The 12,188-nt window shown below is 43.1% G+C and overlaps 1 protein-coding gene across 1 annotated transcript; it reads right to left on the reverse strand.

The window, feature by feature from the left end:
* Positions 1 to 8,276: 8,276 nt before the first annotated feature.
* LOC115674314 (uncharacterized) lies at positions 8,277 to 11,087 on the reverse strand. The gene is made up of 5 exons (XM_056310697.1): positions 11,008 to 11,087; positions 10,037 to 10,175; positions 9,067 to 9,229; positions 8,818 to 8,919; positions 8,277 to 8,728 (listed from the first exon to the last, which is right to left on the reverse strand). The coding sequence occupies exons 2-5, from the start codon at positions 10,112 to 10,114 to the stop codon at positions 8,406 to 8,408; spliced, it is 666 nt and encodes a 221-aa protein (XP_056166672.1). The 5' UTR covers positions 10,115 to 10,175; positions 11,008 to 11,087; the 3' UTR covers positions 8,277 to 8,405.
* Positions 11,088 to 12,188: the final 1,101 nt, after the last annotated feature.

Raw genomic sequence — 12,188 nt, forward strand, 5'->3', positions numbered from 1 at the left:
TCGAGAGTTAATGCCATTGTCCCGATGAGGCCATGGCAGGCCAAAACCAGTTGTTGTATCTAAAGTGTTCCGTTGTCTCGCTTGACGGACTAGACGCTCGAGCGTAACTGGACGTGGTACAATCCGATACGAGGAAGTTGTTCACTGTATTGTTCTTTGAAACAACTATAGAATGAGGGCTGACCTGGTGCAAACGATTCGCCAGGCGCCGCACGAGCTATTTCGTGGCCAAGAAATTACCAGCCCGTGATAGATGGTATCAGAGTAGGATCCCTCCAATAGGTGAGTAACTCGAAGAAAACCTATGGTCTACCGGGTCCTACAAGGGTAGAGAGTGAATCATCGGAGCCAAAAAAATGCTCAAACAAAGTGCGGCTCTTAACTTGCTTCTAGGATAACAATGGGAGCACAGCAAAGAACCAATTCCTCACCGAATAGGGAAAATGTTCATGGATCAATTTGGCGAATTTCAAGATGGATCTACTACCACGATATCAACAAGGAGAAAAACCTCCATTGGTCTGCTAAGATCATGAGAATTCCAAAGTAGGCGAAGAATGGTGCTGCCAAAAGGTGCAATTGGCGAAAAATACAACACTTGTCAGCGAAAGCACAAGTGGCCGAGGGTACCGAACGGCTCTGATCGAGAAAAGCCGCCAGTGGAGAAAAGTTGTTTTGTTGGGCGAGCGTCCACCACTCATGTAAGCCCTGAGAAAAAGCGGTATTGATGGTCAAAAGCGACGCAGGGAAGCGACAGAACAGCCCGCAACGAGGGCGTTGCAGAATCAAGTGGGGGAGAATGTCACGGACCGTGATTCTCTCGTACTCCTGTACCCTTGTGAGTAGTGCTCGGGGTTATCGGGTGAAAAGTGAATGACACGGAAGGGATGATACAACTAGTTCGGGGAATGGTGTCAGGACGGTTCGTACTAGGAGTTCTTGGATAGAAAGAATTATCACTAAGGGGCTCTGAAGGTTGGGTTGGCTTCCTGTGCACAAACTGGTCGGGAATTGATACCGCTTTCTTAATGAGGCCATGGCAGATCGAAACCAATTGTTGTGCTTAAAGTGTTCAGCTGTCTTGCTCGATAGACTAGACACATAAGCGTAACTGGGTATGGTACGATCCGATACGAAGAAGCTATTCGCCGTATTGTTTTTTGGAACAACTATAGAACGAGAGTTGACCTGGTGCGAACGATCTGCCAGACACCGCGCGGGTTATTCCGCGGCCAAGGAACTGCCGACCCGTGACACTTGCGTATTGTTACACGAGCCTTGAATAATGTTTTCGGAACCATCGAGACGAGCGGAGCCAAGCCAAGTTCCGATTTCTGATTCTTTTCTGACCCTACCTTCGAATGTTAGGCCTATGATTTTCCCGCCAAGCAGCTGACTGATCGGATCTAGACGTGAGATCGAGTGGGCCTGGACGTGGAAACTGGACCAGCAAAGCAATGGATCACGGGCTCGTCGGCTCACCTAAAAAGATATGGCAACTTTGCCCAGCTAACTAGCTCAACCCTGCTTTCTTTACGTCTCTAATTGCAGACATTAGGGACGAAAACATTAGAAACGACACATTCTTTTTTCCCCTTGCAAAAGAGCTCCATGCGCGCACCGACTCTACTAACCATCCAACGTCATTTTCTGCAAATCAACGTCAACTCGACTGAGTTCAACAACAACAACAACAGTCACAGTCACAGTCACAGTCACAGTCACAGTCTCCTCTAATTATCCTTAATCTCTGCTACCAGCGAGAGAGAGAGAGAGAGAGAGAGAGAGAGGACACAGTAATTTGTAGTAAGCATTCTCTCCTCTTTAACAATGTTTCTATTGAATCCCAAGAATGTGTACACCATGTTGGGTTCGTTGTGTTTCTGGTTACTCCATTTAATGACTTTTGTTGCATCAACAATGGAGAGTCTCTCATGACCCAGGGATCATCAAAGATGTCAGGAAGAGCCGCATGTGACAAGCAGGATTGGGCTAGTGCATTTTGTTAATGCATGAGGTACATTTTTTTTTTTATTGATTTTGCTTCTGCGGTGTCATCCGAGTAATTAGATCTTATCCTTGGAATTAGAAAACATTTCTCGATCTTTTTGTCGACAGTGGTTCAGGTTTAGCCGCAACAGCATGTCTTCTTTGCTTCTGCTCCTCCTGTTATAGCCTTCGGGAAGCAACTAAGTCGAGACACCGTGAGTCGTACACTCTCACACTCATTATTGAAACTACAAATCACTAAGGGGAGAGATTGGAATTCCTTTGTCAATTACACTTTTTTGCCATTTGTTTCCTTGATCTTGTCTGGTTTTTGCACTGATCATGCAGTTATGTTACATTTGAATGTTAGATGGCAGTTTAATCAACATTAGCTTTGACTGCTATATGCAGGATTGTCTACTCGATTTTCCGTGGCCAAGCTCTTTTGATCTTAGGGGTCACGGAACCTACTCTTAATGTACACTAATCTGTAAAATTTTGCCAAGGGAAGGTCAGACTTGGGGAGAGAGTTGTATTTGGCATGGGCTGGGTGGTAAGGAATGAAAGTTTTCTTACGGTCATGTAGAGCTTACATTGGTGTCATGAATCAGAATATGTAGATGGCCAATTTACGGTACCACATTCTTTGCAGGGTTTGTGTCTGGACAGCATTGCTGCTGTTTCTTCTCACCATATTCAATGCCTGCATAATCATTACGAGATTCACTAGGATTGCAGGGCAATTCTTCGGCATGTTGATTGCTGTTCTCTTCAATCAAGAGGCCTTCAAGGTACTAGAAAACTTAAATGCGACTCGAAAAAGGCTAAAGTGGGAACAGAACTAAATGAATTGGTGGTTAATTAATCCTCACAAGCACCTCTTCAACAGGGTTTAATCAGCAAATTCAATATCCCTAAAACTGAAAACCCGGCTCTATACAAATGGATTGCTTGCCATTATCTTTGCTATCAGCCTGCTCTATACTGCTCTCAAGAGCAAAAAGGCAAGGTGTTTATTTGTATCTTCACATTTCCAAGTTCTATGTACAAGTTTTATGTATTTATATGGTGGGTCCATGAGTCCCACATTGAGATACGTGGACTAATAAGACCAGAAGACATGCTGTGGTATATCAATTTACATGTGCTACTCTTTGACTCTGGACAATATTAATTTTGTTACTCGACACTCTGGGGCACACTAAAGATGATCAAGATCTTGTTCTATTTAAAAGTGCTTTATACAACATTGTTTGTTTAGAAAAACATAGGTTTTTTTATAGAACAAAGTAGTTGATCTTGCTATTTTGCATCTGTTCAACTGATAAGGGTTCTTCTGGATAGGGCTTATGCTGTATCCCGAGCCTGGGCTGATGCTCCTGTTGTTCTTTGGCGAGATTTCAATTGTACCCCATAGGTTATTGCTTGATGCTTATTTTTTATGCTTATTTCTGGTGCTGCTTTCATGCCATAAACCTGATTTAGTTGATGTTTTCCAACTGATTCAAGTTCTAATATGTCATAACAGTTTTCTCCTTATGCTGTACCAGAGTCCTCTATACAACTTCATATCTGAGCAGAAGGTAAGTTTCGCATGTTAGATTACCTTTTCAGTCATTTCAGAAATGATGCAGGTATGGGGGTGGTATAGTGCCATGTGCCTCTCAACTCGTGCGTGCTTCATTTGATCTGGCAGTTAAGTTTCTCTGGACTGGATAGAAATGAAGTGTCTGGTCAAGCCTCTGCAGAAATTCATCCAACAAGACCAGATGGTCAAAACACTCGGTCAGGTTTAAATCAGGTTTTGGAGCTGTAGGTGGAACTTGAAGTTGCGAACGGTTCTAACATAAACATCGTTTGTCCTGTACGAAATTTTGCAGTGGTCAACCTCGATTCCGGGTTTATGACGATAAGCTAAAAGATTCTACCTTTGATGAGCAGAAGCAGAGGAACCAAGATAAAACTAACGAAAATTTTCTTAATCTTGGTGACCTATTTCAGCACAGGTGTACGGACAGCGACAGAGCATCCTCTGCTAAATCTTGCACAAAAAGGCAGAGTGCAAGTGACGGCAGTGAACTTAATTATGGAACTGAGAAAATACTCTAGACAATATCCAGCAGATGATGCCGCAAATGAAAATGGATCACCTTCCGATACTTCTTTGGGCAAAATACTAAACTCTAATACTTTGGTTGGGGGGACCGTGTTTCCTCTTAATGATATCAAGGCAGGCAAAGATAAACGTACTTATCAGGTGGCTTCTTCATGTGTCACTGAGCTATCTGATTTAGATAACTTGCTAGCAAAAGATTGCACAGATGTTGTATTGAAAGCTTCCTTAATGGGCAAAGACTGTATTAGTAGGGTCACTGTAGATCTTGAATCTCTAGATTCAAGTGATGCCAAGATCACTTCGTCTGTGTTGTCGTGCCAAAAGTCTACTTCTGACGATGCTAAAACCACTTCTTCAGTAGTCTCTGGGCATGTATTGTCCCGGTCAGCCAATGACAAACAGGATCATTTTTCAACCTAACATAGTGTCGCAGAGTGATACCATGGGTGACTCAATAGACGAGGAACTGAAGAAGTTATCTCTTAATGAGCCGAAGAATCAAGCACTGAAGTTGGATGTTCTTATGAGGACAAGAACCCATTCTTATCTTCATTTCACAACTTAGAAAGGCGCAGAGAAACCAGGACAACACTAAGGAAAGTTTTCATAATCTTGGTGACCCATTTTGGCATAGGTGTACGGACTGTGACACGGCGTACTCTGCTAAATCTTTCACAAACAGGCAGAGTGCGAGTGACGGCAGCGAACTTAATTATGGAACTGAGAATATACTCTGAACAATATCCAGCAGATGATGCTGCAAATGAAATTGGATCACCTTCTGATGCTTCTATGGATATCAAGGCAAGCAAAGATAAACGTACTTATCAGATGGCTTCTTCATATGTCGCTGAGCTATCTGATTTAGATAATTTGCTAGCAAAAGACTGCACAGATGTATCGAAAGCTTCCGTAACGGGCTAAGACTGTCCCAGTAGGGTCAGAAGCAGGAGTTTGACGAGGGAAAAGAACATCAGGAGCATCAGATTAAGTCCTAAACCGATTAAGTTAAACAGGACAATGATCCCCGCCAATCCTATTATAAATCATTACCGATTAAGTTTTGGTAATTATATATCTTCATTAAATGTAAAAGTATATGGCATCATGGAATGGGAAAATTACTAAAAAAGTCATAAACCTACTGTACGGATGCCAATTCGATCCTAAATCTTTCAATTTGGCCAATTTAATTATAAAACTTTTGACAATTAATCAATGTAATCCTTTTAGCCAATTTTGGCCGGAAAATACTGGTGTGGGTGTCGGCTGTCTTATGTGATATGGCCGAAAGACGACCGTTGCAAATGTGGACAATTTTTTGCAATTTTTTTCTTTTTTTTTTACTTTTCTTTTCTTTCCTTCTTCTTTTTTCTTATTTTCCTCTGTCACTCCATAGCCTTTGCAATGGCCGACAGAGGTCGCTAGCCACAACCAAGGGCCGACATGCCCTCTCTGGCCCTCGCTAGCCATAGTGAGTGCCATCGAGCCCTCACTTAGTGCCGGCGAGCGTCATCAGCCCTTAGTAAAAAAGCAAAAGAAAGAAAAAAGGGAAAATTCAAAAATTCTAAAAAATGATTGTCCATATCAGTACCGGTCGTGCTACATAAGATAGATGGCGCTCACGTCAACGAATTCCAACCAAAATTAGTCAAAAGAAGAACTACATTGACAAATTATCAAAAGGTTTAGAACTAAATTGATCAAATTGAAAGGTTTAGGTCTGAATTGGCATCCATACAATAGGTTTATGACTTTTTTGGTAATTATTCCTTATGGAATGGATCGATTGTTCATGTGTTCATGCAATTGGACACTTTAATTAGGTTATCATGCTAGGCACTTTCTTTTCTATTTTTATTTTCAAAGTTCAGATTAATTAATTAACCAGTTGCCTATGTTGCTCCATTAAAATTTGTGGCCCGGAATGCTCCGTCAATTTCAAGAATGATGGGATTCGTCATATTAGCATAGTTCAATAATATAAATCAAGCGGTTTATTGGATTGAGATCCTCTCGATTGAGGGAATTATTCCGAATCGTCACATAGTATCAAAAAAAAGCATGGGGTGTTGTGCTATCGGGGTAAACTTTAGTAAAATACTTTGAAAGGATCGCGATCCATTCGGGTTAACGATTACTTTTTCTCCCTGAATTTCATTCTCGTGTGGCAATAAGCAGGCTTAGTAATTTCAAGGGGCAGAGATGAGACGCTCAAACAATGCACTTGAGGAATTGATGGAATGTTCAAAACTGGGGTCTTGTTAAGAGCTTCCATTGAACTACCATATGCCATTGATGAATGTTCAAAACTAGGGTCTTGGTAAGTGCTTCCATCGAACAACTATATGCCAGCAGGAAACGGATCTAGATATAAAATAAGGCGGTGTAGATATGCAAATCTAGTGGGTCCTCGAGTTGGCAGCGGTCATACGGCGGCGATAATATGACATGCACATGCAAACAAACAGACATGTGCATTACTTCGATGTACAAAAGAGGACAGACGCCAACAATTACGGGTGTTGCGCAGGCAATTTTATCCTTTCTTTTTCCCTTGTCCTAGTCATCGGAAGCTCATGCAATTGGACAACACAGCATCCCACGTACAAGAGGAACTAGATCCATCGAAAGGAGGCCTCCAAGTACACCTGCTACATGTAGAAATTTAGGTGAAATGACCAGCACAACTGTCACATTTCTGCCGTGAAAACCACTCCACCGAAGTTATCCGTCAAGTTACGACCAAATTGCTCTTGTTCAAAGCTGCATGTACACATTAAAAGACCCTATCCTATTAAGTTCATGGGCTTGTTGTGGGATATTTCATGGCTTTTGGGTTATCAGACCTTTGAATTTGTGTCTCTAGCGGTAACAAGAAATTACATATAGAAGAAAAATAAATATGGGTCATGTGTAAGATACAATTCGTGGTGGGGCTCGTGTTCAGAGAAAGGATCTAAGGTTTTATACGGAATTAGAAGACACGCATGCACTCTAATCTCTATGACAAATTAATTGTTTGAAGGATAGTCAGCGTGCAATTGCAATGCATTCGGTCAATGTAATTGAATTCAAGTTGCTCTAGAGAGATAGCACCATTCACCAAGGAGATATATTCACCAAAAACGTGTATATATAGATATATATTCTCGTTGCCAAAAGGCATAATAATATATCAATAAGCTAATAGGACAATATTAGAGAATGAGACAAATGACACGTACTGATAATTCAATTTAAAATTTTACTTATCGAAACATTTTGCTTTCATGCTGAAAAACTATGCAAAATGGATAATAGTATAAGAGTAGTAAAAACATAAACCACGAAATTTTCTCCAATTGTCTTGCAGTTCAAAACACAAAAAAGGCGTTGTCCTGAAAATTTTAACGAATAAACACATAAAATCACTTGGACAGAAAAGAAATGTTTTTTATGAACGAAAAAAGGGAAATGAAATGAAAGGAAGATAAAAGAAAATAGAATATCACCTTTCACCGCACAAATCTAATTCATGATCTGGACAAATGTCAAGAAAGTATAACTTATAATGAAATTTGATTATAATGAGATTTTTGTTCGCAACATACACAATGAGATCATTTTAAAAATATTCTTTTTTTTTTGGGACGTTTTAAGGAGAGAAAGGAAACTCAAAGCAAAACCCTAATTGAAGCTGTCCTCAAACTCTCGAATGAAGGGTGAACAGAGCCGTTCACACTTCTACAGCGTATGCACTAATTTTCCTTAAATATATTTACGAAGATGCAGTTCAATACAATTTAATAGATGCTCTGACTAATTTATTAATAATTAGACAGATGAAATCATTGACCAGCTCCAAAGTACACGCGGATGTCCATATCAAATCCTGCCAAGAAAGAAGTCAAAAAAAAAAAGTACAGCCGTCATCGCTTTGTCTTCAAAGTCCTAATCCCCAAAAATAATTAGAAACAAACAAAATGAAACTATCTGACTTTTCAATTCATCGCTGTCTTGAAGTGAACGACTTTACCACTACACGTAAGGTCATCGCTCACGGGTGATAAAATTTCGCACTTTCCATCTCCATCTTGATAAACATTGTGCATGTCGGTTACTCAATTGTCATTTCTTATCAGAACAATGTAAATATAGTTCGATGAGATTCATGAAGATTTGCTTTTTACCGAAAAAAATGTCGAGATATACCATGTTAAAAGCTTATTCACGTTGAACCTCGGGTTTCTCCCGTAAAATTTGTTCCATGTTTATTGATATTGAATGAGCACTTTAGTTTTGATCAGAAGACAGCCAATTAGGTGAGGAGAAGAACGTACTGTTGATACTCCACGTTGATGGCTACGGCGGACGACTTTGCGATTTTGCTGAAGGCCGTCATTGAGAGGACAATGGTAGCCCCGTTACGCGAGGGACGTGAAGGCGAGGATAGTGCTCGGTCGACGATTCGGACTTGGATATTTTGGTTTGGAATGCAGGTTCCGGAGACAGAGGCGCTGATGCACCGGACTAGGAAATACCTACCGCACGCTATACCGTTGTTCCATATTTCTTCACCTGCCGCCGCAAAGATGTTGTTTGATGGGAATTGTGCTGGATCTTTGCCGTAACACGCAGTTGCTGAAACAAGTAATCAAAGTTGAGAGAGAGAGAGAGAGAGAGAGAGAGAGAGAGAGAGAGAGAGAGAGAGAAAGATTGATTTTACATACGTGTGTATGGAGGACTGTAGTGAGCGGCGGTTCCGACGTAAACACGAGAGAGATGAGACCGCACCGCCATCGGATGGGCAAGTGGAGAAGTAGTGGGAGAATCTGCAAGGACAATGTAAGACCTGAATGAAATGAGTCGAATGTGTCCATTGAATTCCACGAGGTTTTATTGCAGTCGTGATTTGTTGTGCTGTGGTTATATGTATACTCTGTGCGTACAAGCAAAGGTCACAGAGAGATTTTACGTACGTGTGTCTGGAGGACGGTCATGAGTGGCGGTACCGCCAGCAGCACAAGAGAGATTTGCCTGCATAGTGAGCAGAAGAAAGGCGAGTAGAAAAGGGATGAGAAGGGGCGTCGTAATGCTGGAGGGCTTCATTGATCTTGAAGAATCTGCTAGGCCAATGGGTACCTGAATAGAACGAGAAGAGAAGAGCTCTATTGTTGGTTTACGTGAAAGCAAATGAGGTCGATCTGTATGCATGTGTACGTACAAAAAGAGGTCACTCAGCTGCACGACCCACCAATGGCAAACCCTAGTTTCAAGTTTCAAGTTTCAACTCGTCATTTATAATTTCTCCTTTGGAACAGAACATTCTCTCTTTCATCGTTTGCATCGGAAGTGATGCGGGACAGCGGCATGTAGAACGGTAAACCAATTTCAAATGCGAGTCTTAATTGAAAATTTTGACGTGTAAAACATGGTGCAAGACGGGCCAAACAATGTGATTAGTTAATGACATGTTACAAGCCGTGCAAGTGAGATGTTGTTGAATATCCTAGAATGTGGACCGATTTCCAACAATTATATGGAATCGACACGATCCCTCTATGCATAGAGCATATTATATGAACATAAATTCACACGGTGAAAGACTTCATTAAAAAATTCAGACAGATTAAAAGTATTGTTAAAAAAGGGTGTTGAAAAAGGTGTTGACACAACCCCCCCCCCCCTTTTTTTTTTTTTTTTTTTTTTTGCTTTTTGGAGGTTTGGAGGAGAACATACCAACACATATGCACATTTGAACGTTCAGCCAGAAGATATGTACACATATGCAGATACATAATGTACATAGATCGCGTTTGGAGGTGGTGAAATCATCGGCTCCGCCGGGGACGACCACCCCTGACGGCGGGCCACCCGAGAGCCTCTCCGGGGTCAAAGCCTCCTCACACTAATCAGTGAGTGCAAGAAAGAAACCCTAGCAGGACTTACCCTCGCTCCCTCTCTCCAATCTGCGTCAGACCGTGTCGCGGCCGTGCCTCCACCCTTGCCGCTGCTCCACCCTGCCATCTCCGGCGAGCCAACCACCAGACTTCGCGCCGACGAACCGACCCAGCTAGCTACCTCCAGCCTATAGATGTAGTGGGAACTATATTAGATATAAGATACTTTGATTCTCTGTCTAAAAATATAGAAATTTTCCTTCGTCGCCCGACTCGTTTCTGCTAACCCAACTTCGCCCGCGGTTGTCGTCAGCTCCCGACCTCAGGAAAACCCACCTTGGATCGTCGCCCACCCCAACAGACCTCGTGTGTAGGGCTCGCTCGACTCAAGCCTCAATCTCGGCTCAGGCTCGTTGCCAACCCCAACAGACCTCGTATGTAATTCGAGACTCGTGCTCGGCTCAAGCCTCAATCTCGGCTCGGGCTCGTCGCCAACCCCAACAGACCGCATCGAGCGAGCGACCTCGGGTCCAGTTCGGCCGAGCCTGGGGTCCGAGACTAGCGCTCGACTCGAGCCTCAATCGCGGCTCGGGCTCGTCGCCAACCTCAACAGACCTCGTATGTAGGCCTCGCTCGGTCGGGTCGAGTTCGGCCAAGCCCGTGATTCGAGACTCGTGCTCGACTCAAACCGTCGATCTTGGCTCGGGCTCGGGCTCGGGCTCGGGCTCGTCGCCAACCCCAACAGACCTCGTATGTAGGCCTCGCTCGCTCGGGTCGAGTTCGGCCGAGCCCGTGATTCGAGACTCGTGCACGACTCAAACCCTCGATGTTGGCTCGGGCTCGGGCTCGGGCTCGTTGCCACCACCGTCTCGTCAGGATCGACGGTGGTGGTGACAAGAAAGAGAGAGATTGAGGGCTGAAGGGGATGCGCACAATGGGGGATGAGAGAGAGAGAGAGAGAGAGAGAGAGAGAGAGAAGGAGGAGAGAGGAGCTCGCGACTCAGTCGAGTCGAGCCGTACCAGATCTGAGGCAGACAAAGGGTGTCAGCGCAGAGGCGGGCGGCGGCATGACGACACAGGCGACGGCGAGGTCCTGCGGAGGCCGGTGATGATGGCGGCGTCGGCATGCGTGGGAGGGACCGAGAGCGTACAGGAGGCATACCTGATTAAGTGGCTCCGCAAAGACGCCGGATGATTTCGAACTCGCTTTGGTTGAGGACTGTCCTGATGGGGAAGGCTCCTAGATTGCGTGCGCGGTTGGGGGATCGAATACAAAAAGCAATAACCTAAACGCCAACCCAACAGCAGAAAAGAAAAACAAAAAGTTCCCTTTTTATTTAATGTGAGTTTGATCAAGTCTTTGACCATCACCAACCATTCCTTTGCCTCGCACTCAAAAAGAAGTGATTAAATAATCCAAGTTGGAATAATATCAAAATGGCAAAAGGTTGAAAGCTACAGGCCTAAGATTTTCCCGCCAACCAGCTGATTGATCAGATGCCGTCGTTTGGTCCGGAACTCTCTCATGAAATCTAGGACCAGCAGAGGAATCGGGATCACAGACTCGTCGGCTGACCTACGAACTTACGGCACCGGCAACTTTGCCCCCACTAACTAGCTTAAGCCTATATCTGTCAAAATGAATCATAAATTCATTTATTAATTCATATATCAATAAATTCCAGAAATTGATTAATTTTATTCATTAAATGGATATAAACATAATATAAGAGTTAAATAGATTTACAACTTATTTAAACTCAACTCAACCCAACTCTATCGCCATCACTCAATATCGCGCTCACTTATTCGGCATTCTCATATTAGTTTGGGTATGAGTTTTCGTAGATTTAGTTAAATATGGAAGTGTTTTAACAATATGGATCGGATCAGGGTGGGGTATAGATTGGGTATGGGTTATTAAATTTTCATTACATGAAAATGGGTCAAACGGGATTAAATTGATCTATTTAGGTCGGACCATTTTCGACTCGACCTACCCGTTTGACAGATTTACTCAAACCTGCTCTTTTCCCCCTCCCTAATTGCAAAGCCATAGCGACGAGAGGGTCGATCGTCAACAAGAAGACCGCGCGGTCTCTGATCGGAATGTTGCGATCGGGAAATGCGAAACCTCTTGGAAATGGAAACGATCACTGGTAACAACGAGGGCCCGGACAAGTCTCCCCTCTCTTTCCACG

Source organism: Syzygium oleosum, unplaced genomic scaffold, assembly GCF_021117445.2.
Source record: "Syzygium oleosum isolate NSW1041296 unplaced genomic scaffold, Sole_v2.1 Sole_v2.04, whole genome shotgun sequence".
Classification (NCBI taxonomy): domain Eukaryota; kingdom Viridiplantae; phylum Streptophyta; class Magnoliopsida; order Myrtales; family Myrtaceae; genus Syzygium; species Syzygium oleosum.